The sequence below is a fragment of the Mus musculus genome, chromosome 9, assembly GCF_000001635.26.
Source record: "Mus musculus strain C57BL/6J chromosome 9, GRCm38.p6 C57BL/6J".
In the NCBI taxonomy this organism is placed as follows: Eukaryota; Metazoa; Chordata; class Mammalia; order Rodentia; family Muridae; genus Mus; species Mus musculus.
This window is the reverse complement of record NC_000075.6, coordinates 107,465,300-107,491,224: the sequence shown is the minus strand read 5'-3', so window position 1 is coordinate 107,491,224 and position 25,925 is coordinate 107,465,300. Positions and strand designations below refer to the sequence as shown.

Here is a 25,925-nt window from a genome sequence, read left to right as displayed (position 1 = left end):
TTGTGGTGGTTGACAGTGACAGGTTTCCTAACCTTTTCCTTCACTGGCCACGCACACGCGACATGAGTTGCTAAAAAATAATATAAAATAGTAAAGCGAATTTGTTTTCCTATAAAAAGGTCAGAACACATGTAACACGGAAAAACTCATCAGAGTGGTGGTCTCTCTCTCTGCAGGTGTGAAGCTGCTTCTCTGCTCCTGCCTAGGCCCCCAAGGTCCCTGTGGGCCCTGCCAGCTTGGCTATTGATTCCCGCACTTCTCTGTACCATCTGGGAGAGACAGTTTATATTTCAATTTTCCAGAACAAAAGGAAAGACATAAAGTGTGGTCTGGGGTGTGGGCGGGGTGTGGTCTGGGGTGTGGGCGGGGTGTGGTCTGGGGTGTGGGCGGGGTGTGGTCTGGGGTGTGGGCGGGGGTGGAGGCAAGACAATGGCCCTATCTGGTGTCCCCAAGGTATGACTTTCAGAACACACAAATTTCCCCAGAAAATTACTGGGTCCTTAAAGACTGGGTTCCTACGGAAGACACACATGCAAAACACCACATTGTCTTGTAACAGGTATGTTGAGAGAAAAAGGGGGGGAGGGAGAGGGAGAGGGAGAGGGAGAGGGAGAGAGAGAGGCAGGGTGCATTTTAACACTAAGAAGAGGAAAGTTATTAGCTTGAAGACACTTCTTCTGAGGGAGGGAAGGAGGGAGCGAGCGAGCGAGCAAGCGGAGGAGGCAAGTATACCCACAGGTGGCCATCAGTTCCACCCGTTTGATTGCTTTAGCTTTAACGAGAACTTTGGTCCGCACAGAAAGAGTGGGTTGTGTCACTGGACGGCAGCCAAATCTATCCACAGGATGAGGAAAGGGAGGCCTGTGGCTTAGCACATACTGTTGGGATCAGCCTGAGTTCCACTCTGGCAATGGACTGCCTTAGGAGGGCTGGGTGTAGACCTAGATAGCCACACAGGCTCTTGGACAGTGTGTGTGTGTGTGTGTGTGTGTGTGTGTGTGTGTGTTGTGTGTAGTGTCTCACAGGTCCTTGACCCACCAGGTCATTGTACTACCTCTAGGTACCCTAAGGTTACCTACCTCTAGGTTAGAGGATTAGGTGTTAGGGTTAGGGTAATTCTCTAACCCAACCTTAACCCTAACCCTAACCCTAGCCCCTAACCCCCCCCTAGAGGGTGCCTGGTAAGAAATAAACCACTATATCCAATAAACGGCCTTAGGTTGGAGTTTGGGTACCAACTTCCAACTTCAGATCCTCACTGTGGGTAAGTGCTTTCCACCAAGCAGCACTGAGACTGAGTCTCGTGCACTCCAAGACTGAAGGGGCTCAGTCTGAGATGATGTCTAACCCCTTGAGGGTGTCAATGAAGGAGAAGCCCCAATTTTGTACCCTCTGCCCTGCCTCAACCACAGCATGACCACCGTATATCTCTCCAGGCGAACTGGTCCACGGTGAGCAGGGGGATTGTCCAGTAAGTTTAGCAGATTTGCTTCCTTTGAGTTCTGACATAGTATATTCACCCATGCTTCTCTCTGCCTTTACTGAGCCACACAGACAGCGTCAGGGAGGGCTATCATGGAAGCATGGCATTATCTGAGTTTCCCAAGGAGCACACCAGTGCATGTTGCCCTCTCATCAGGCTACATTTTGAGACAGGCAATGCAGGGTTCTGTGTGTGTTCCTGTGGGTGACAATGTCATCTCCCCTCACCTGTCCCCCACGCTGGAGGCCTGCGTTCCCGAGACTCAGCAATTGCTATCACTTCTCTGGTCTCAGTTTCTCACCTGTATAATGGGAACCAGAGCCCTTAGAAGCTGTGGGGACATGGACTGAATAGGTCTGGATGGAAGATATGGTTTCATTTTGGACACAAACCCCAGGTCCTGGCTTTTCCTTTCCCTTGTTCCTGATGACTGTTCCGTTCTACTCCTCAGTGCACTTGACTGTCTAGCCTTGGCTTGATCCGACTTCTGCACCTTGTGCCAATGGACTGCCCCTCTCTTATGTGTCATCTTCTTGAGTGTTGTTTATTATCCCCCAACACCCTGGCCTGATCTCTAACTGGCACTGATGGCCATCCCAATGTTGACTTTTTCCACCTTGATCAGACTCCCAGAACCCCCAAACCTAACTTTAGACACCCCCATACCCAAAGTGTCTGGCATAAATGCATCCATCTCTACAGGCCTATGCCACCATGTTGGCCCCTATGTCTATACCAGTGTTTTCTGAATACTCTGATCACACTTCCTTCCTGTTGCATTTTTAACTAACTAACTAACTAACTAACTAACTAACTAACTAACTAATTAATTAGTTTGTAGTCTCTGAGATAAGGTCTTGCTATGTGGCCCTGGATAGCTGAAATTCAGCATGGAAACCAGGTGATTTTTCTGCCCCTGCCCCTTGAGTTGAGACTATGGGCAGGGATATGTCATCCTATTAGATCCTGTTACCATTTTTCCCCCAACTGAGGGTTTTCTTGTGAAGCCCTGGCTGTCCTGGAACTCACTTTGTAGGCCAGGATGACCTCGAACTCACAGATCCACCTGGCTCTGTTGCCATTTTTAATAGGGCTGTCGTAACCTTTTCACTCTCCCAGAGACGACTTTGAACACCTCTCTTTTACACTTAGGTTCTACACTCTTGTTTTGTTGGTCCCTGAGCCTAAACCATCAGCACTTTGTATTTCTTTTGGTGTTTACCAATGCCCTTCAGCAAGCCTGGTTCTCTGCTAGGGTAGGCTCCAGATCTTTCTGGGCTCACATCACAGTATACCGTGTTTGATTCTATCCCAGATGTTATCCTAAGGGCAGGGACTTGATTTGTGAATTTATATAGTCTCCGTCCTAGACATGGCCCAACTCAGCCAGAAGTACTGAGTGACTGCAGGCTTCTATGGTGGTCAGTGGGGTCAGAGGTAGATCGGGAGGGTCCCTAGAGAGCTGTTGACTCAGAGACTCTGGGTTTCTCTGGAATAAAGATGGCAGATACCAAGTCACAGTAGCACTGATGACAGAGCAGAGATCCAAGATGACACAGAAGGGAAGGTGCGGGCAGGGCAAGAGGCTGAGTCTAAGCGCAGTGTTACCTGGCACAGTGCAGACAGGATGGTTGATCCTGTCTCTCTGGGACCCAACTTCACTCTAGACATGATCAGGTCACTTGCTGCTGTTGAGTCAGTGAGGAATCAGGAAGGAGAGCCACCGGGGTCTGTTGGAATCTGAAGCTGAGTGTGTGCGTGTCACGCACACCTCATCAGTTCAGGAGTTCAGCCCTTGGGGATCATGGAATCCCTGGGAAGCAGACACCCCACACCCTGACCCAGTACTGCTACATCCTCCTGGCACATCCCTAACACTCCCCAATGTCTACTAGATGTCTCTAACACTCACTGTGGCTCAAGGAAGTGACTGAGAGATCACAGCGTGGGTTGAAGGTGAAGGGTGGTGGCTCCTGAGGAAAGACATTAACGTGGCTCTCTTGTCACTAAATGAGCACTTCCTGTATGCTTGGCCGGTGCTAGGCCCATGTGAACCCGTGAGCGCGGCTCCGCAGTTGTATGGCACATCAGTAAGTTTTTCAGTACCTCCCGCCTAACTTCTCCCAGCTGGACTGGACACAGAACTTGCCAGAGGACCCTTACAGTAAGAACTGCCTGGGTTTGAAAACTCACTGGCAGAACTTAGGGTGCTAGGCAGACCCTGAGCTGTGGAAAGTGTTCCTCTCGGGAAGCTGAGCCTGGGCCACCAACCCTAACGAAAGCCCTCACCCAGCCACCGTGCTCTCTTCTCACGATGTTATTTTTATACTTTTCCCTAAAACATAGCCTGAGCAGGCCCTTCTCAACTCTATTAACATTAGAAATCTAATCAGTAATCAGGCAGCTCATAATTTTCTGATTAGCTCTGATTAGGCCCAACCTCAGGAGAGGGAGTGGGACAGTGAAGAGGGAGGCGGGGCTGGCCAGGCATTGGGAGGTGCCGAAGGGGGCTCTGGCTGGGCTGAGGGCGGAGGGCAAAAGGGCAGAGGGGAAGAGCCCCAGTCCCATAGCTGCCTGTTAAAGGAGAAGAGGCATGGCCTGAAGTCTGGGCCTATGCTGGATCAGAGGGCTCTGAGCAAGGGCCGCAGGTACCTAAGGCCCAGTTGGAGCAAACTTTCAGTACCCTGGATAGAGGCACGGACTAGAGCTGGGCATGTGGCCAATAGGGTTGGGTTAGCTACTGACCTGACACCCACTGTACCTAAGTCCTTCTAAGTTCACAATCCAAGCAGACCTCAGGCAGAGCCTTGAGTGACTGTGACAGTGACATAGTACTCAGAGGGATGCAACATGTGATATGGACCTAGGCCACTTTTGCCAAGCACACCACAGAGAAGGCCTTGCGGGATGACCATCATTTTTAATGTGGAGGCCATGAAGTTGGAGCCGATTGGCTCCACAGCACACTGGAGGAGCCAAGGCCTGGAAGGACTGCCAGCCACCATGGCACTGAGGGACAGAACCTGGGTCTATACTGAGGCATGTTAGGCCAGGGCCAGTTTTCTCCCCTACCTCTGGCCTCTGTAACCTTTCTGTGCCTCATGCTTAGAGGGACATATAGTATTGACCAAAGCAACCCTAGGTGTAGCCCTTGTGAGACAGTTCCTTGGCTGACTGTGAAGCTCCTTAATTTACTGCATTTTCCCACAGTCCTCGACCCTTTGGAACCCATACTGGATGGAGTCCTGTTTAGGTTAGGGTCAGGGTGGCCCTGCACTGGTCCTGTGGTCTGGGATCACAGCCTTTCGTAGACTGTAACCATACAGGTGACCTCTGGTAAAGTGCACGAGCCTATTGAAAGAGATGCCTACAGCTAATGCCATGCAAATTGGCACGAAGGCAATCAGTCTGACTCTGAAGGCTGCCCCACCGGCCGCAGGCTGGCTCATTGTCTTTTCTGTCAATTTGCATCTCATTACCCATAAGGCTGTGCTCTCGGGGAGGTTAAAAGAAAAAGAGAACTAGGCACGCCCCCACCCACCGTGTTCTGCCGTCATCTGGACCACAACTCACCAATGGGTCAAGGCTGCTCAACACTCCCCCCAGGGACCCCTGCCGGCTCCCCTGTGTCACTGCCATTCCACCAACCCTCCACTTCTGTCTTCACAGTTGCTCCCTGCTACCAACACCACCATCACCACACTCACGGTCAACATTACCTTCGTGACTGCCGCCACCATTTCTTATTACAGCGTCTTTACTGGTATCTTTCCCATCACCACCAGCATTCTCATCGCTAACTTCATCCCTGTCTGTCACCGTTATCATCCACTATAACCATCATCGTCATTACCACCTTTTACTGCCAGTGTCACCACTGCCCCAGCCACTACTACACCTCTGTGGCTGCCTTTGCTATCACTTCAGGTCTCCTGGTGAGTAACACCACTGCTACTGACCCCAGTGATCCAGTGACCAGAGACCTCGTCTTCAACCCAAAGCGGGCCTGAATACTATGCTTATCTCTGCTGCCCCAGGAAGGAAGCACCCCACGCTACAGCTCAGATCAGGTGTTCACCCACACAGGTAGAGGCCCTGGAGAGAATGGGGCTTAGTTCACACCCTGGTTTCAGCAGAACCTGGGGCTCCATTTAGAAGGGACCAGGGTGCTCACCCATGGCGTGGGTGGCTGATGCTGCTGGGTCCGGATGACCTCACCTCTAAGACAGTCCTTCTACCAGTTTGATGCAAGACTGGATGAAGGTAAAAGGAGCCAATGAGGAGAAACCTGAGCGCAACAGTAGCTCCCAGGAGGAGGATGTGATTAGCCTAAGCCGGGATGGTTTTGAGAAGGAGGGCAGCAGATGATACCTGAGGGACAAGGTCAGACAGAGGGGAGGGGTCCCAAGTGGGAGCTTCTGCAGGGACAGAGGTGTGGCTTGGAGATGCGTGGGGGCAGGTCAGGGTGAGCAGCTTAGCTAGACCTTTGTTCTGCCCAAGGATTTGGGCCCCAGCTGCTAAACGGCATGGCCACGCCTCTTCCACAGAGCTCCTTACTTCTACCCCAATCTTTCCTCTCAGCTCTATGAGCCCCAGTCAGTATTCTCATTCTACAGACAAGGGGACCAAGACTCAGAGAATGTGAGTCACTTACCCAAGACTATGCAGCGATGGAATGGCAGAGTTCTACCCAGAATATGCCTTTATCCACGCCAGCACCAGCCTCTGACCTCACTGCCTTCCTGGCAGCGAGGCTAAGGGATGAAGCTGGACCAAGGTGAAGCCAGGGCTCCCCACAGAGGTCATCCGGAAGAGTGGGAATTGAAGCCATATATTTCCACCCAGGATGTGGCTTTGAGTGGATGCCTGAGACTGCCCGCTAGCTTTGGTGGCTGCAACGTGGGTACTACCCTGGACATAAGGCTGGGCACCAGCTGCCCAGGGGTCATGTTGAGAGCCTTGGCAAAAGTGACAACCAGACAAAGGCCCGGAGGTGGAAGGCAGGGTGGGCACAGCCTGGTTGCCAGGTGGAAACGCCCAGTGTAAAAGCTGTTCTGAATACTGGCTGCGCCCCGCTGCTGCAATCAGCCACGACACTTGGTTATTATGAGGAGTAAAGGCGGCCGGCGGGACAGCTGGAGCCGTGGCGACAACATTTAAGGCGTTTGTCAGAGCTGTGGGACACGGGCTGCCAGGCGCTAATGGCTTCTGTGTGCTGCTGCCAAGTGAGAGGAGGGCGGGCAGGCAGAGGCGGCCTTGCTCCTGCCTGGGCCTCGTGCCTACCTCATGCTGCGTAGCCGCTCCATGACAGGTAGGCCCCACCTGGGCCCTTCAGATGCCTAGCAACCACCACATAGCCTTGGTACCAGCTGGAGAGGGTGAGTGGGGGGGGGGTAGCCGTGCAGGATGTTCCTGCCTATTTAGGGCATCTATACCATGCCCGCTTCCACTCAGACTTCAGCTCCCCTCCCCACTGGGACAAGGGTCTGCGAGTCAGTTCCCCACTATGCCATACCTAAGGAAGAGAGACTCCTAAATCAGGCTGGCTCAGCCTCTGCTTCCTCAGCCTTTTGGGTTGGACTTTGTTTGAGAAAGAACCTCCAGAGAGATTTCAGCTTTTCGAGCCTCAGTTTTCCTTCCCTGTAAAATGGGAAAATAAAAGTATCTACTTTTGACTGTACTGACAAGAAAACAGAGGAGCTGGGTGTCAAGCCACATGCTGATAATCCCAGCACTTGGGGTTCATAGTGAGGGGCTGGGCGTGGCCTCAGGAATTCCTGCACCTGGAAGAACATACCTATCGGACTCAGCACCACAGTGTGCTGCAACAGGTGATGACATCACCGAGCCGCAGGGCTGCTCACTAACCCCCCCTCAAAGCAGATCCATCCTCACCCCATTGTGCAGATGAAGCTGGGGCTCAGAAGTCCTCAGTCTCCAGTCACAGCTCAGGGGTTCTCCCAGGGGCTGTGTGGGTACATCCCTCACCCTACTTGCTGGTTAGCTCAAGAGATACTACGAAGCTCCTCTCAGGCAGAAAGGGATTTTCAGCTGGCCATGGGTCAGTAATATGAATAGGGAAACACCGTGGATCTGGGAAGAGACTCAAGGGGCAGGAGATCATCTTAGTGGCCCAAGCTCTTTCCTAGGCTAGACTAAGACTGGAAGCAGCAAGAGGACCCTGAAGGCCAAGTGTAGAGGCACACACCTTTAATCCCACCACTTGAGAGGCAGAGGCAGGAGCAAGGCCAACCCAGTCTACATAGTGAGTTCCAGGACAGCCAGAGCTACATACTGAGACCATGTCTTTATAAAAAACAGGGGGAAGGGGCTCTAAAGAAGGTATATAAAGCGTTGTGTTCTGCCCATGGTCAGCCAGAAGACCTCTTCCAAGAGTGCTCTGTTGATAGGTATAGCTTGGGACCCTCGTGGCACAAGGGACCGGGACTGGGGGCACTGCTATAGTTTAGTTGTTGATCACTGACCCTTTGGAAGCAGCTGCCAGGGCTCTGTCTTTTTACATTTGTATTTTCTATGTCTGCATGTTTTGTCTGCATGTATGTCTATGTATCACATGGGTGCAGGACCCACCGGAGCCAAAGAGAGCCTTTGATTTCCTGCAACTGGAGTTACAGACAGTTGTTAGCAGTCATGTGACTGAGAACTGAACCCAGGTCTAGAAGAGCCACGAATGCTCTTAACCACTGAGCCATTTGTCCAGCCCCCAGCAGCTGTCCTGATAGAGGCCACTGCCTGCAATGGCTCCCCCTGGAGGAACACAGTAGAGTCATGGGCTCAGGCAGCATAGGCCTACCATGCACATCTGTAAAGGGCTTGTAGAAAAATGCTGTCCGCATCTTCATCCCACTTCCGAGAAGGAAAAACCAAGGCAAAGGGAGAGCAGAAAGGCTGGCCTGGGTCATGCTCATCTTAGGGTCTGCTTCACTTCTTTGAACCCATGGAGCTAGGAGCTCGCCATGACAATCCAGCCCATGTAGAGGCCTCCAGGCCACCTCATTCAGAGCCCATTGCTTTGCCCAGATCACTCCCAGGGTAAGGTCTTTCCCAACACTCTGGAGTCCTACGCTGCTACCTTACTTCCTAGGCCACCTCCACAGGAAAGGGGGTGACTATGGTCTCTTGGCTCTCTATTGAGGGATACAAGGGGATGTTGGGTTTGTGGCTAGTAGAGAGTGGGCGAGGTTTCATCTGACTCTGTGACCATCAGCTTTGCCATCCTGGGGGTGATAGGCTTTGGGTTAGAGAAAGAGGTAGTGTGCATGTATGAACATATGTGAATGTGTGTAGACACGTATGAGCACGGGAAAGCATACACCCATGTACGCATGCCCACATGGTATCTGAGTCTTCATGTTTGGCCGAACAACTATCTTTGTGTGCTTGACCATTTCTAAGGTGCTGGGAGATAGGGTTTTCTTCTGGGGATGGAGGGGAAGGGGTGACTTAGCGCTGGGTCCTAGACACACAGGTCTCAGCCCTTGCTACTGAGGCGCAGCCAAGTGGGTTTTCCTGGCTTGGGCCCAGGGGTCCCCTTCTCCAATGCAACCTCCATCTGTCTACCGCTTGTCCTCCCTCCTGGCCTTCGCCCTAGCGTCTGATCACCTTGGTTTTTGTGTTATCTTGTTGCCACAAACACCACAATGAGGGACAAATGAAAAGGTGACCCTGAGGGTTCTCCTTCTTTCTGCTAACGGCCGACACTATTTGTGGTGTGTGTTGGGTGCTGGAGACACAAGAAGGTAAGTAGGCTCTGGCCCCAACCTCACAGAGCTCATAGTACAGGGCTTCCACTAGTTTCTATACACCGCATCACCATCCTGTGAGCCCCTAACCCCTGGGCAAATTAGATGAGGCTCTCAGGAGAATTGACCTGAACCTGACTTGACCTCTGGTTAAAATACAAAACCCTTAGCTTTCAGGTGGCCCAGTGCCACAGCCTGTCTGCTCAGCTAGGCTGGGTGCCTGATCCTGGACCCAGCCTCTTATCTCGTCCCTTTTGCACCGTCTTTATTATTCATATTGTATATGAAAAACCACTCCACGTGCTGCCAAATGAACTGAGGAATAGGCCCAATTAAAGCGCCTTTCCCCCACCAGCCAGGCAGCAGAGGCGGTGGGTGAGGTGAGGTTGGACTGACTGTAGGGCCCTGTGCCGAGCCACCACCCCGACTAGACAGAGGCAGGCCAGCATCTGGCAGGCGCAGCCGTCTCCCTGGAAAACGAGATGCTTCTTATTGAGATAACGAATCGCTCCATTTAGATCCAAATTAACCTCCCCCATTCCCCCCCCCCCCGCTCTCCACCGCATTTCACCAGATCGAAACCCTCTCTGCCCTCACAGCTGAGTGCCCAGCCTTTCCAGGTCCCGTGCTTCCCAAAGTCAGGACAGCTCGGCAGCCTCAGCCGGCCAGTGGGCGCCCTTCCTGCAATGGGTCACGTTCCCTTTTCTTTTTCTTTCTTTCTGTTTTTGGTGGGGGTGGGGTGGGGTGGGGGTGGGGTGGAAAGCTTGATGCAGCTGCTGCTCTGAGGAGTGGGAATTTTTATTTTATTTTTTTTTTAGCTCATTCTTTGAAATAAGGATGCAATATGGGATCAATTTTTGATGACAGTGAAGTAAGAGGGGAAAATAGTAGCAATTTTCTCTTCTGAACATGCCCTATTTAATGGAAGGATGTCAAGGTGGGGCTTTATACAGAGGAGAGACCGCGTGTTCCCAGGGACACATGGTCAATCAGAAATGCCTGGTGTGATCTCCGTTTGAGGGTGGCTGGGAACCCCTCCCCATTCCCTAGTGTCTTCCATTGAGGGGCTACCAGGGGCCCAGAAGTGGAGCAGGGAAAGGCTGAGTTTCTGTTCCCCTTCACCTGACTCCACAATGGACCCTTTGTGCTCTGCAGGTCTCAGTTTGCACCAGGATTCTAGAGCCAGAGACCCCAGGGAATCTTTGGTTAATTAGGGTTATAAAATCCCGCCCAGCTGCGGGTGCCTTTACATTAAACCCAGGAAGCTGAGCTTTAGTTGGCCGGAGCTTCAGGGTAGGGGGTGGGAAGAGGGTAAGGACCTGGTGGGGACCGGGTCGAATCCCTGAGCTGGCAGAGCTGGGATGGGCAGCACACCCAGCCTATTGTCTGGAGGTGCAGGATGGTGGCTGGGGGAGGGCCTGGGAGAGGGGCGGAGGAAAGGGCTGTTTACAGAGGCTACTGAAAGCAACTGCCAAGCCCCCACTCCTAGTGTCAGAGGGGAACTGCCACAACCCCATTCCACCAGTGTAAGAGACAATTCAGAAGATTCAGACCCCGGTCGTGTGCAGTCACAGTTGAGGTTCAGGCCCAGATTCGAAATGGACCAGAGGTCAGGGTTTCTACCTCAAAAGCCACCTCCTAATTCAATTTCCCTCACTGGACTCTGGGGTTCTCGGGCAGCATCTGAATGGTGCCATGGCCGTTACTGGCCCGTTCCTTCTGAGGTCTAGTCCTCTATGCCTTGCTGTCTTCCAAGGCTTCCTTCCCCTTGCAATAGCAGCAGCAGTACACCTTGAGGCCCATGCCCCACAAATATATATCAGATTCACAAAACCACACCAGACTGTGTGACTTGAAACAGCACTCAGGCACACTAAATTCCCGCAGACCTGCACAGAGCTGTGGTTCCAAAGATATGTGCCCCCGCACACCCACCCCCCGCCCGCCACCCGTGAACCCACTAAACACAAGCAGTTCGTATCCCAAATGTGACCTTCTGGAGTCTTTGCTATAAGGTCAAAGCGGTGCGGACACAAAAGGCCTTGCTGCTCCGCCAGACTACCACACATTACAGAAACCTAGGGGTGGGCAGGCCAGGTCTTAATCCAAAAATGTCTGCAGATCCAAGGAGGGCCCGCTGGGGCCTCTTGTCTCAGCACCTGCCCGTCAACAGACTCCGCCCAAAGCCACGCCCGCCACCTTCTTTCCTTCTTTGGCTGTGGCCGGGCCTCTGAAATAATTAGCAATTCTGCTCGACAAAACGCAAGCCCGATGGGATAATAAACTCCAACATCTGTCAGAAGAGCGAGCTCCTATGGAATTGCCAAGAGAAACATTTTTCTCCTCATTCAATTCACATTTAAATCGAAAACAACCCCTGCAAGTCTGCGCCAGGCCTGCGGCGCGGGGCTCCGGGAGCCCACAAGCTGTTCCTGGGCCTGCAAAGAGGCTTGGACGAGTGGCGATCACTCACTCAAATTAACAAATCATTTTATTTAGAAATGAAGAGAATTTGTAAGTGACGGATGGCCTCAGGGCCACTGAGGAGGAGGGAAAGCCTGCCACTGGTCCACCACACAAGGTAGGCAGGCTCTATGCCCCCCTGAACAGAAAGAGCACAGGGCAGAGGAGCCGGCACTCTCCACTTTCACAGCTGCCCAGTATGACAGACAAGCTAGGAATCATGTTGCCACTCTATGGGGGGTCCATGGAGGACCGGAGGATGCCCTGGATCTCCATTTCAGGGTGTCTAGCCAGGGCTGGCTCTACCCCAAAAGGAACCTCTCAGGCCTGCAATTCAACCTTTGGGCTGTAGGGAGCGCTGTGCAGAGCGGCAGGAGCCTCTTCAAGGTTGGATTTGGATATGGAAAAGCCTTGCCAATAGAATTATACTCCTGTTACAGGAGCACCAGAGACTTGAGTTCTAGGTCCAGGGCTGCAGTTATACCATTTTTATAATGAACGGTATACACCTGGATTGTCATGGGCCTTCCCATGTACGAGAACCTCTGAAAGTGAGCTACCAAACACCAAATAATGACAAGCTGGGGACAGGGCCCAGACCTTGCTAGACCCTCTCAGGGCTCTACGTGTCTCCATTGTACCTCCGCTCAGGGCTTGTGAGGTGCCTGCATGCTAGCAAGCTCTCACAGGACTTAGCTTTTTGTTCTGCCATCTTTCCTGCCTTCTGTGAGAAGCAGGGGTATTTCTCCCCCTCTTTTCAATCACAGTGGTCTCAATGCCCAGTTACTATTTCTTCTTAAATAAACAAATGAGGGCTGGAGAGATGGCTCAGTGGTTAAGAGCACCAACTGCTGTTTCTAGAGGTCCTGAGTTCAATTCTCAGTAACCACATGGTGGTTCATAACCATCTGTAATTGGATCTGATGCCCTCTTCTGGTGTGTCTGAAAACAGCTACAGTGTACTCATATAAATGAAATAAATACATCTTAAGAAAAAATAAACAAATGATTGGATGGATAGAAGGGACTTGGCTGCCTAGACGTGTATGAGACAGGGGGCACTGACTGTCTGTGTACTGGGATACATTTTGATATCCTTATCCTTTCGAATGGACCATTCCTTCTGCCCAGAATGCCATTCCTCTCCATCTCATCCCTGGGCCTCTTCAGCTCAGTCACCCTCGTTTTGCACCCTTGTCCCTGCTATGGCTACAGCTCACTCTGAACCAGTCCCCCCGCCCCCACCCCAGTGGTGGAGACTGAACAGAGGACCTCACACACACTAGGCTGTGCTACAGCCCCAGCCTTAGACCAGATTTCCCCAAGTCAGCTGGGACCTGGCTCCTCTTTGTCCTTCCTGAAGCTATGGTTGGGTCTCTTGTCTTATTTTTCGAGATAAGGTCTCTTATTAGACCTTTAGCCCACCTATTGGCTAGACTGGTTGACCAGCAAGCTTTACTGATCCTCCTGCCTCCACCTTCCTACTGCAGGGTTACAGGTGTGTGCCGCCTTGCTTGGCCTTTGACATGGGCTCCAGGGTCCTTAACGTAGGTGCTCATGCTTGCTGTGCCAACTGAGCTATCTCCCTAGCTCCTGTTCATTTATTTATTAGTAAATAAATAGCTCAGGCTAGCCTCCGGCTCACCATATTCTTGAGGATGACTTTGAACTTCTAACTGTTCGGCTTTTACCTTTCACGGTCTGGTATAGCAGGCGTTTGCTGCCGTGCTTGCTTTCTGCCTTTCCTAAATGGCCCCCGGGTTTCTTTAATTCCCTATTACTGTGGAGATATCCCCTTTAGCATTCACTCACAGGTGAGGTGAGGTGCTCTCAGGGGTCTGCTAAGCAGGAGGCATGCAGTGTGTCTCAGGAGGGATATCGAGGGCAGCCTAGAAGGCAAGTGAGTGAGTGAGTGTGTGTGTGTGTGAGTGTGTATGTGTGTGAGTGTGTGTGTGTGAGTGAGTGTGTATATGTGAGTGTGTGTGTGCGCATGATTTCATAGCTCCATAGGGCTGATACCTCCATCTCAGACCCTTCTCTGGGACCTCATGGCTTTGACTATTGCTATTGCTTCAGATGGGAGTAGAGGAGGGAGGGGGAAGAAAGGGGTCCCCTAAAGGCATTCCAACCTTTGATAATTCCTCTGTTCCTCTCATGGCTGGGGCCTGCCTGGCTTGAATTTGGAGTTTCTAGGCATCTGGGGACCTATGTGGGGAGGGCCTCTGCCTTGAGGGCAAAGAGACAAAGAACCTACTGGGAACATCTCAGGGTAATACCTGGATATCCCTGGGTAAATTTGTGAGTTCATGACTCACTCAAACTGCAGAGGTGTGGAGGAGTACTAGGAGTATGGGGGTGGAGACTCAACTCCATTTCCTGGGATAAAGAGCTTTTGGGAGAGAGTATCTATACCAAAATTCTCTAGAGATGGGGCCAAGAAACCGGTTAGGTTTCAGCAAGTGCAATCATGGTTTGACCCAAGAAAGAACTTTTAAACAATTCTAACTGTGAAGCAGGGATCTGGAGACATGGTGGCACCTCCCTCTAGAGTCAGCATAGACTAACAGGTCACTTGCCCGGAGAAAGAGCTGGACCAGCCCCCTCCAGTCTAGTGATTAAAGATTCTGTTTTGGTTCCCTGATGTCATGAACCTGAATCTTCAGCATCCCCGGGGCCTTGAACTTGTGAGCCAAGATCTGATAATGTGCCCCTGAGCTCTAACTTGGGAATTTGACATGTGATGCTGTGGTGACCTCACTGGTGACCTTGAGATTCCTGGTATCAGTCCTGAGCTGTAACTTGCTTGGTGGGTACTTCCTTAGTTTGCAAGCCATGGACTCACATATGACCCTGAGGCCACCAAGCCAACAGCACCTTCACGGAGAAGCAGGTGGCCCCTTTACTCAGGGAAGTCCCGGCCTGTTTAATGGGCACATGCTGTGTCCCTGAATGTCTATACAGGACGGAGTGGTGGCACACACAAGGACTCCAGAAGCTTCACACTGAACGTGACTGGAAATTATTTCCCTGGCAGAATTGAGAAGCTATGGTGAGGGGCGGGGCAGCCTCCTCAGGGCTAGGGCTTGGTTCCCAGGACCCACCCGAGGAGACCCAGACAGTCCTGACCTCCACTCCTTGCCTTCCCCCCCATTCTATCTTCTAAGAGGGAAGTCATGGGGAAGTAACCCTTGAAGGGAGAAAAGAGAATGTTTTTAATTAAAAGTTTAAAAGGATTCACATCCCGAGGGAATCACAGCAAGAAAAGGCGGGGAGACAAGGGGTGGGCAGGGAGCAGAAAAGTAGGCCATGCCAGCTAAAGCTCCAACCAGTTCTTCCAGTTGCCTTGTGCATTGCACAGCTTCAGTGGGCTTGGGCCCTGTGCAGCGCAGCCTTAGTCAGGGAAGGGCTTGGCTCTGATCGCTGGCCTGAGACAGTTCTGATTAAAAGCTTAAAGCCGGTCATGATGGCACATACATATTACTAACACTCAGGAGGCTGAGGCACAAAGATCACCAACTGGAGGCCAGCCTGGGCTACCTAGGATGACCCTGTTTCAAAACAATATTAAAAACCAATCAGCTTAAACTGAGGTCTTAAACTGTTCCCTCTGCCTAGCCTCAGACATTTCTGATCCCAGGACAATGAGGCTGGTCTGGAGATGTCATGTTTGGCTAAGGGCCTAGGTGCATGCCACCCACTGTGGAATTCTAAGGGTAACCTGTCCGTAGTCGATGGCTCCAAGCAGCCCCTGCCTGAGGGTTCAACTGTCACCTCTGCCTACTTCCATCCACCTTGCCTGCCACACCCTCATCTCTCACATGCTGCATCCTGAGTGGGCAACACCACCATGCATTTTACTAGTCTGAGCCCTGCAGTTGGACAGTGCCTGGGTGGGAATAAAACAGGCAAATTCTCTTGGGAAGAGACTCTATGAGGTCTGTGCAGTCCCTTTTTCCTGGCATGAGTTGAGCTCTGACATCTTCAGCTCGATTCACTGATTTCCGTTTACTTAGCAGGCTGGGGCTGGAATGTATTAAGGGGGGAGGGTGTCACTGCTTGTGGGGGGAGGGAGGCAAAGCTGACCTATGAGATGTTCCTACACCCAGAAGTCTCTCTCTACCCTAACCCTTTCCACCCTTTCCTGGAAGAGAAAAAGGTGAACAGAAAATATGACAGATGTAATAGTTTACGAAATGAACTAATTACATGGTAGTCACACAGAGAGATGAGGTTAGCAGAGGAACCTTGGATAAAAGGAAGCCCAGGTGTGCAGGCCAATGGAAGGAAAAGGTCGGTGTCATTGGGATATTGTGGAACTTGGTATTCCTGCCTGAGGCTTGGAGAACGGGAGCAATGGCCTCCTGAATTAGACCATAGTCACGAATCTGGGTTGTCTCTACAGTCCATAGACCTCCTGGCTCCAACTCTCTCCAAGTTGCTAGGACCCTAGAGCCTATCTAAAAACTGGCTAGAAGCAGGACCCTGAGGTCCCCCAGCTCTGGGGGTCAGGAGGGCTGCTGGCCCTGTGAACTTCAGGCAAGACTGTATGCATTCACTGTGAAGTTACACAAGACCCTGGGATTTGAGAGTCTATGCTCTCACCACCCCTTGCCCATGAAAGCCCGACTGCTACACCCCATAAGCTCCAGGCTTGCCTCTTGGTGAGGAGACCAGCAGGCACTTGAGGAAGGTCTCACCATGCAGCCCACGCTCCTACCTTTTACATGTCAGCCCCAGGAAGTGTCCCAGGCTCCTACCTCCCTGCCCCACTGCAGCCAATCCACTCATGAGGCCCCACTTGATTCTAAGGTTCCTCCCTCTTCCACATAAGGCTGTAGGCCTTCAACCCCTCTCTTGACACCTATGATCGTCTTTCTTTTCCCCTGAGTAGCCCCACTTCCCGTGAGTGCCCCACTTTCTGTGTTGGAGACTAACTGCCCACTCACTTTAGAGCTCAGGCACCTAGCTCTGCTCCTCTCTTCTAATGAAGTCGTCCTGGACTCAGCTGGGTCATCTACTATCCTAAGGCTCTTTCCTCTTTCAGAATCTTTCCCCTGCTCTCTGAGGGACAAATGTAATGCCCCAAGTTATCCTATAAGCTCCACATGCCCGAGGACCAGGTAACCTCCCAGGGTGCTGGGAGTTGTAGTTTTTTTGTGTTTTGTTTTGTTTGTTTGTTTGTTTTTGGAACATAACAGCAGCTTCATGGGAGAGTATGGTAGCCTATGGGTTTGTGTTTATAACTCCTGTTGCACATGTCTTGTTGCCACTTAGCTGGAAAATTCCAGGGAATGGTCCTGACCAAAGTCCATCTTTTGGTCAATATTTAATAAAGTTTGCTTCAAATCCAGCCCAGAATGGTGGAATTGTTTTTGTTTGTTTGTTTGTTTCTGGTGAATCCAAGGATTAATATTTGGAGGCTCCACAAACTGCCTTCTTTTCTTTAGCCTTGGGCTCAGTGCCACTTTTTTGTGCTTCTAAGAAACTGGGACACCTTTCTGAAGGATCTCAAAGTGAAGTGAGGAGACCTTCCTCATCAGGCCTCTAAATGTAAGTTCAGAAAAGCCCACAAGACTCTCCCTCCAGGCATCTCCACAGGCACAATTCTGTGGAGTCTCAGTCAGAGGGGATCAGTCAGGAAACCCACTTTGTTGGCTCACCACACCCATCTCACAGGTAAGAGAACCAAGCAGAGAAACGAACCGCCTGGCAGGATTCCCCGATGCTGGCTAATGCGGTGGGGCTGCACTTGCGACTTCACCTGCCTCTTTACCCAGGTACCTGGTCTTGCCCCAGAGGAGCTGTTCTCAGCAAGTCATCTCCAAGACACTTCTGGAAAGCCTACTCCTCCATTGCTCTCTGGTCCTCTGTTCCCATCTGTCTCTGAGAACAAGCCTCGGCACCCTTCCTGGGGCAGCGGCTCATTCCCTCTGGGCTGGGCTTAGACAGCTCTTGTACGGACATTGGCTTTCCTGGCCTCCTGGAGTTCTGGAGTCTCTGCCCCTCGTCTTGCTTCTTCATTACTGTCTGTCTATTCATCTAGTCACTTGCCTGCTGCTTAGACCTCTTTTAGGCTTTTGGATCTGGTGACTGGGGACACACAGGAGGAAGGAAAGGTCTTGTCGTCATGGGAAGTCAGTGGGACCCTGCACAAAGGGCTAGGGAACCCTGGACTTAGCCTCACGGCCTTGAAGACTGCATATGCCTTGAAGTCCCAAGTTGTGTACAGGACAGCCTGCCTTCCTTGGCTCCAGGTCTCCGCCTCATTATACTTGGCATTCTTGTGGACCTGCATGAGTTGTGTAATGGAAAAGACATCCATTAGCTCACGGACCCTGAGCCTGCCAGGTAAAGGCCGGAGCCCTGGTCCCTGGGCGGCGGGAGGATGCAGCCTCATGTCTCCAGAGCTGGACTCCAGCTGGTGTTGACACGGCAAACACTGGACAACTCCCATCCACTGAGGAACAGAGTGGGCAAACACGAGGAGGATGCTACAAAGGGCCAGCGGCTATGACCAGCCTCCCAAACACCAGTCCCACAGCCTGTGCCAGGAGGGAAGGAGTGCGGAGCCTGGACACTGGGAGCCACAGAGATGCAAGTTGGGAACAGGGGTTCCTTGTCAAAGCCCCAGAAGAGTGAGGGCGGACTGGGTGGGGTTGAAAGTCGACTTCTGGTCCCTGAACTTCTGTGTTCCTTCCTTCCTCTCCTTCCTTCTCCCTGGCTAAATCTTCCTCTCCCCGGGTCCCTTGGGCTTCCTTAGCCCCACGTTCCATACTTGGTGACACGGATCACAACACTGTCACTGTCAGCAGACTGGACTCCTGTGTTCCTGGTGACTTAGGACTGGGCCTGCACACAACAGGACAAGTCCTCAGTACTCAGTAAACAGAAGCTGAACCAGGCGCCTGCAACGCCGTGTATCCTGTGACATGATAAGCCACAGTCCCCTGCCCTTCTCACTGCCCCTGTGTCTACCGTGACACCAACTTTAATACCAGTGCTTTCTCCCAAGGGTAGCCACTGTCACCAGGGAGGCGCTGCCTATTGCACAGATTGAGGCTTAGAAAGTGAGGTGAGGCTGGGCAGTGGTGGCACACGCCTTTAATCCCAGGACTTGGGAGGCAGAGGCAGGCAGATTCCTGAGTTCGAGGCCAGCCTGGTCTACAGAGTGAGTTCCAGGACAACCAGGGTAACACAGAGAAACCCTGTCTTGAAAAACAAACCAAACCAAACCAACCAAACAAACAAACAAAAAAGTGAGGTGAGACTGCTCCCAGAGCGTGCTGGGAAAGCGGACCATGCTTAAGGATGTACATGAACCACTCCAGACATCAGGCACTGAGTCCTGTCCCGCGCTTCACCTCTGCCACATCGCTTCTTCCCTGCAGTAGAAACTGAGGCACAGGCTGTACCTTCTGCTCATGTTCTTTACTGGGTCAGTGCTGGACTAGACATTACTGGGATACTCCTTTTTGCCTTTGACAATTGCACCTGTCTTCTAGGGCTCAGTTTAAATTGCCACCTCCTCCAGGCTGTCCTCTTAGACTTCTTAGTCCCATGGTAGCAAGCCTGCACACTGACACCCCAAAGGTTACTGTCTGTCTCCTTGAAATCTGGGGCCCAGAGGGCCAGGATCAGCCCTGCTGGCACACTGCTACCCTCCCCAGCACTGTCACACAATAATTTCAGAACAAAGGGCCACATGCTATTAAAAATCAATTAAATTTCTCACTTCTGTGATCCTAAATTAGTCTGGTTCGTCCCTGTGGCACCTGTAGGTCCTTTCCCTCTACCTCCTAGGATCTGTCCGTTTGCCAGCTAGGACTCCCTACCCCCACCCGTCTCAGAGGTGTGGGCCCAAGTAGATGGGAGTCTTCCCCTAAGCATAGGCCTTGTCTAGTGAGTGGAATAGAGTGTCTGGTGTCATTTCCTCCATTTGGCCCTAGCCCACTCCCCACCCCCCACCCCCCACCCCCCCACCCCTGGGTTCTGGCTCCATACTTACAAGCCAGCAGCCCCTTTCTGATAGCCAGGAGAACTCAGCTCCAGGGTGTATGTGTTTCACCTTTCTGACCTTAGCGGTGCACCCCAACCATCAACCCCTTCCTTTGATTAGCAGATGCTGAAGCATGGCAGTGGCCCTCGTCTCTGCAGGTCCCAGGTGAGCAGACTGCTGCACAAAGGCCACTTGAGTCCCGAGGGGACCAGATCCAAACGGACAACCTGGCATTTCCGAAGGCCTGATAGGTCTGAGTCAACTGGGCAGGTAAAGGCCAAGGAACGAAGAGACCCTGGAGGACCCTTGGCTGGGGTATAGCCATACTAGACCTGCATGGTCCTTCTAACAACCCGGGGAGACTAGCTCTTGGCTCCACCAGGGCAGCATGGAGTCTTGAAGGATCTCAGGATCTCCTGGCCATCCAACCTGGATGTAAGTAGGGAGGAGGGCTCCACTCTCATGGCCACTGGGAACATCTTTCTCTTGCTCATGCTGACCGACTCCAAGGACAAGGATGCTTGTGTATGTGTGTGTGTGTGTGTGTGTGTGTGTGTAGTGGCCGTCAGCTTCTACACACATTTAGGTCACCTCCTCGAGGGCCCTTTTCTGATCGCTATCCCTAAATGGTGGGTTAGAAGAACCCTCATTGCTACCTGGGCCCTTGCTGCCACCATTCCTGGCCCTACCCTTCTCCCTTCCAGCCACACATATGAAAGCCATTCGATAGATGCCCATTTACTAATCCAGTCCTCCCCTGTCCCCAGGGGCCCCCAGCCGGCTCCTCTGGGTGGCACCTTGCCAGGAAGCAGCACTGTTTGGGTGAGGGGAGAATAATCAGCTGTAAACGCCGCAATCAGGGAGAAAAAGCTGCTCAGGCCCTTGGCGCCCACGCGTGCGCCTAATTGGCTCCACGTGTCTGCAGCTCCTTTCAAGAGCGGGGAAAGTGGAAGGGTCAAGATCTCTTAATGTTCGTAATGGAAGGGAGGCAGAAGCCACTGCCAGCCCCACATAAACACCTTTTAATTGCTCGGAGAAGGGGTGGGCGGAGGCAGCGGGTGCTACAGACTCCCTTGTCTGTCAGCCCGCCATTACTGTGCCAGTTTCAGCTTCCCAGAACTGGAGTTTGACCTGAGAAGCCGAGCTCCAGCAGAACCCGGAACCATGACCCCAGAAGCTGAGCTCCAGCAGAACCCGGAAACACAAATCTGTTTCACAAATGTTTGCAAAGCTTCTACTAGAGGCCAGGTGGATGACTCTTGGCCTGAATTCCCCAGGACCAACCTATTTGTTGAACCCCCATCAATGACTGCCCCACTGGATCTAGCTGAACTGGCCTCCAGCTGCCTCAGTACCCAACCATCATCCCCTTGCTGCCTCTTCCAGGCAATCTTCCCGATTGCCCTTTTAGAAGAAAGGAAATCTTCCTCTTGCTGAAACTGCCCTATGGCATCTGCACATCTCTCAGGTCCCCGCTGTCCCACTCTCTGTGGGACTTGTATTCATCACTGTCACATCGCTTATGCCTCTGACCAGTAGACTATCCTTGGAGACACAACTGTTAGAGCGGTATGCTACTGGCATCTAGTGGGTAGAGGGCAAGGATGCTACCAAACACCCTCCAGGGCTCGGAGCAGGCCCCACTGCAAGGGCTGATCTAGTTCAAGATGCCTCTGGTGCTGGGAGGCTCTGCTTTAGACACAGCTTTAGAAAGGAAGCGGCAATGGAGTCAAAACTGGGAGGAACCTTTTCTTCCTGACAGAGAGAGTAGCCTCTCCCTGAGCCCTTGCCCTTTACCTCCAGCCTTTGAACACCCAGCTCGGAGCTCCATTCCTGAACAGACCCGGCCACACTGCCAACGTGCGTCAGCTTAATTGGGTTAAGTGGCCATTAGCGGCAAAAGCAGGGCGACTGCGCACAGAAGGGTTTTTAATTTTACTCTTTAAATGACGCTAATTCTCCAGAGGCCACTGATGGCGGGGGTGCTGCCCACTGGAACCCTCAGATCCAAGGGCTGCATTTCTCTCTGCCCCACCCACGTGATCCTTGTAGGGGACTTTGGAAGGAACACTTATTGTCTAAGAAAGAAAGTGAGGGGGTGGAGATTTGTCCAGGGTCACTAGGTCATCACAGGTCACGGCCTTGTCAGAGGAAGCCAATGCCTCATCTTCTTTGTCCTTAGTCCTGGCCTTTTGTAGATGGCTAAGGCCACATGGCCATAAAATGGTGGCACATATGAAGGTACTGCCAGTTTGTGTGGCCTGAGTTTCTAGGTTCGGGAGTCCCAGCAAGGCCCCTGCCCCCGGCTTGTCTGAGTTGGAAGGCAAAGGCAAAAGACTTCCTGGAGCAGGATGCAGGTTTCCACTCTGATGTGTACAGTAACATCTTTGAGTTAGGTACCATGTCCCAAGGGCCCTGGCCCTGGCCTTCCCATTCTCTGAGAACCAGTGAGCCACAGTCCTTTAGCTTTATCTATGGGCTTGTCTCTCACTTCATCCAAACCCTCTCCTCTGAGCCACATAGCAAAGATGCCAGGGATGGGTGGTAACATAGTACTCAAGGATACTTGCTGTCCTTTGTGAACGACAGCCCCTGGAGTTGGGGACCCAGAGGTACTGGACAGGGAGGAGCCTCAAGCCCTTCCAAGCCCTTGATTTAATGTATGTTTCTGAGACATGGCCTCTTGATGTTGACAAGTGATTCTGTACTCTGGGACTCAAGCAATCCTCTTACCATAGCCTCCTGAGTAACACGCACGAGTGGCACAGAGAAGGGAGCTGGGGTCTGAGATAGAAAGGCATGGGCACATGAGGGCAGGGAGATGTCCTTCCCTACTGTGCCTTCAGCACCAGCACAGAGATTACCACATAACTGGCCACAAGTGAACGTTGGTGACAGCATTGAGTAGAGAGGGGAGGGGGACAATAATGAATAAATAACCTTTCCAAGAGAGGCTGTATTCCAAATCTTCAGTTGAGAGGATGGGGACCTTACAATTGTACTTCAACTCTGCCCAAGTTCTCACGGCGTGTCACAGGAACCCAGGCACCTTCTTGTGCCTTCTGGGACTCAAGAGCCTAGAAAGCCCTGACTCAAAGGCCTCATCTCTTTGGGTAGTTAAGGTTTCAAGACAGGTTCTCCAAGCAGAAAGATCAGCATGGTTCCTGGACCTGGGGACACTGCTCGTCTGTGTTTGCAAGGCCCTGATCTGGCCCGTTTCTAGCCGACTCTTGACTTCAGGTCAAGAGACATCTGCTCGATGCTGATTGGACAATATTTGTGGCCGGCATTGCTCAGTTCTCTCTTTGCAAGCCCCAACTTAAGATTCAAGACTGGATCAAGGGATTTTTAAATTGGATTACTGGATGGGGGTCCAGGGAGGGAGGAACAATGGAATAGGGGAGGAGGGTCAAGACCCCCAAACTCCTCCTCTCATTTGCGTCCAGGCTGCATACAAATGTGGAAAAGAAGAAAAGGACCAGAACTTGATTAAAAGCAAATTTAAAACATAATCAAGTTCAAAGCTGACTTTGAACAATTAGAACCAAGGCAATGGGCAGCCCTTCTGTTCTCTGGGGATATAGAGTAATCCTAGAATCAGGCTGTAGTAGGAACACACTGGCCAGGACAGGGCTGGGACAGCCAGGGTTGTAGCCTTAATGAATGCCTCAGGAAAGTGGGGAAGCCACAGACTGGGATCCGAGTCAGGAAGCCCTGAGTTCAAATTCTGGTTCTCTTGCATCCTGTCCTGATACATGACACGTGCAAGCCTCATGTCTCCTTCTCGAAGATGGAGTAGCACAGACTTCCCATGGGAAGTGCCAAGAGAATGGCTCATGATAGGCTGACCAAGTGGTGAGCGCCTTGCCCCATCATCCTTCCGCTGAAAATCATTTTGTATTTGTCATTGACAAATACCAGGGAATGGGCTGGTGCTCCTGACTCAGAGGAGAGGAGGCAGGTACCTGTCTTGTCTCTCAGCCAGGGATGAGTATGTGGGGTACAGGAAAAGAGAGGTCCCTGACCATGCCCCAACCTCGTCTGTTGTTAGGGTTGGCTGTTCTTATAGTATTGGGTTAAGGGGGTAGGGAAGGACTCTAATTGGGCTGGCAAGCCAGTTTTGGAAGTATATGTTCATAATTGCAGCTCATGAGGCACGGGGTAGGAAGACTGGAAGGTTGGGGCCAGCCTGGGCTACATACGAAATACTTATCTAAAACAGAAGTTTGAACAAGGCAACTATGTTCTGTAACTTGGGAAGGGGCAGGAAACCTAGGAAGCAATGTGTAAACTCAGGGGCTGGGATGAGTGAGGGGCAAGGAGACAGAACAGGATGAGAGGGGACACATTCGGGAGAGGCAGGGGGTGGGGATGGTGTGCTGGCTGGGTAGACTTGACATGGCTTGACACTCGTAGGTAGAGACCTTTGACCCCTTCTGTGACAGCCTGCATTCCAACTGACTCCCCATATCTGTGACCAGGAGGTCCCCCAAATCAGATGAGACTAGGCTTTCTAGGCACGGCTCGGGGTTTGCTGGGTTCATAATCATAGGGAGATCCTTAGAAACCATTTTTTTTTCTAAACTCAGAGGTCAGCCCCACTACTCTCTTCCATACACATAGGTCACTTAAGACAAAGGAGCTTGTGAGGGACAGCAGGGTCCAGCTACTGGAAAAGGAGACTCATTCTCCATCGGGTCTAGATATGAAGGATCTAGGTGAGTTGTCTTGCCTTGACCCTGGCCATAGTTGTGGATGGATGTACTAATTTTTTTTAAAGTGCTTTATTGAGATTTAATTGACAGCAAATCCAGTCAGATTAAACACGCATTTCAGTGGTTCTTAGTATAATTAGAGTCATGCAAACTACCACCATAATCTAAATTTAGAAATTTTCATTACCATCAAAAGAAACCCTGTATTCACCAGCAGTGTCTCCTCCCCACTAGCCCGTGGCAATCAGTAAGCTAGTTTCCCATTTTTATGTGTTTGCCTTTGCTGGATACTTCATTGAAATGGGATCACATACGTGGCCTTGGTCACTGGCTTCTTTCACTTGGTGGGATTCATTTGAGTTTATCCATGTTGTAGAGCACATCAAAATATTTATTCCTGCCTTCCTTTCTCCCTCCCTCCCTGCTTCTCTCCCTTCCTTCCTTCTTTCCTTTCAACCAGACATTGCTATCTTCTACATGGGCTGCTGATCTATGGGCAGAATGGATGCCTCTTGCCCATTTCTGAATGTCTCTGTAGCTCCTGAGGGCCCTCCCCACCTGCTGTCCTTGGAGTGAGCAGGGGCTCTGATTGCTTTATCAGGCTAACCTGGCAGGTCTTACTACTCATGAAAACCCAGCGCCTGTGAGCTGCTACCTCTCTGAGTACAAATGGGAAGACAGAGGCCCGGGAACAGGCAGAGAAATATTTAAGATCTGGGCAGAGCAGGGGCTCCAGCCGTCCCTTGTCTGTGGCTGCCTCTGTGCCCTCCCCTCCCCACCAGATCCTGCAGCCCACCTAGTGGCATACTCGACCAACAAGCCACTGTTCTGACCTGGTACTCACTCCACCCTCCACAGACAAGCAGGGGACCAAGAGGAATGAGAAAACTCCAGGCCCTGCGGGAGGGAGAGGCAGGACAGCCTAGGTCTGCCAGGTCACTTTGCATGCAGCCAAACCCAATTAAAGCGGTCACGGCTGCCCACAGCCCCACAGCACTGCCTGCTGCTGATTCTCCTGCTGGAATTCAGGGATTCGAGTGCTCTGTGAGAGCGAGGGTTGGAGCACTGCCTTCAGTCAAGGCCACTCCACCCTGCCTTCTCTTAATGTTCTCAAGCTCCCAACACACTGGCCTACCTTCAGGGCCTGGACCTTCCTGTCCAGCAGGCTCTCGATGTCCCCTGCCACTTTCTCCACCAATTTCTGTGGTTCATTCTCCTGCACTTCAAACAGGTTCCGATTGTCCTTGTAGATCTAGAAGGAAGCAGAGGTTAAAGGTGAGGCCAGAATGGTCCATCGCTCCCACGCCACGGTCTCATCTACTCGCTGTATGCATACCTCAGTTCAGCCCTTATCCCTGGAGGACATTGGTTTTGGCCCCAACAAGCACAGAATCCAGGGCCTTCATGATCTCAGGGGAGGGGAATGCAGGCCTGGGCTCTATAGCTTACATCTGGGCTGAGGGTCCAGTGTATAGGCTAGTTGGTGGCTAGTGCTGGTGGTTGAT

General features: G+C 51.8%; 1 protein-coding gene and 1 long non-coding RNA gene across 11 annotated transcripts in view; one reads left to right on the top strand and one right to left on the bottom strand.

Annotated features, from left to right (window-relative positions):
* The window catches only part of Cacna2d2 (calcium channel, voltage-dependent, alpha 2/delta subunit 2), a 129,614-nt gene that overhangs the window by 38,122 nt on the left and 65,567 nt on the right, over positions 1 to 25,925 (bottom strand). For all 8 annotated transcript variants that reach the window (XM_017313496.2, XM_011242899.3, XM_017313497.2 and 5 more), the window contains exon 3: positions 25,556 to 25,672. In XM_017313496.2, the coding sequence (XP_017168985.1) occupies positions 25,556 to 25,672 (117 nt within the window). The remainder of the gene's footprint in view (positions 1 to 25,555; positions 25,673 to 25,925) is intronic.
* Gm34037 lies at positions 442 to 17,059 on the top strand. 3 transcript variants are annotated; one of them, XR_871152.3, is made up of 3 exons: positions 445 to 559; positions 5,153 to 5,418; positions 6,100 to 17,059. It is a non-coding gene; the product is annotated as a predicted gene, 34037 (long non-coding RNA). The 3 variants fall into 3 exon arrangements; XR_379825.4 differs by having other exon boundaries at positions 6,065 to 17,059; XR_871151.3 differs by having other exon boundaries at positions 442 to 559; positions 5,153 to 17,059.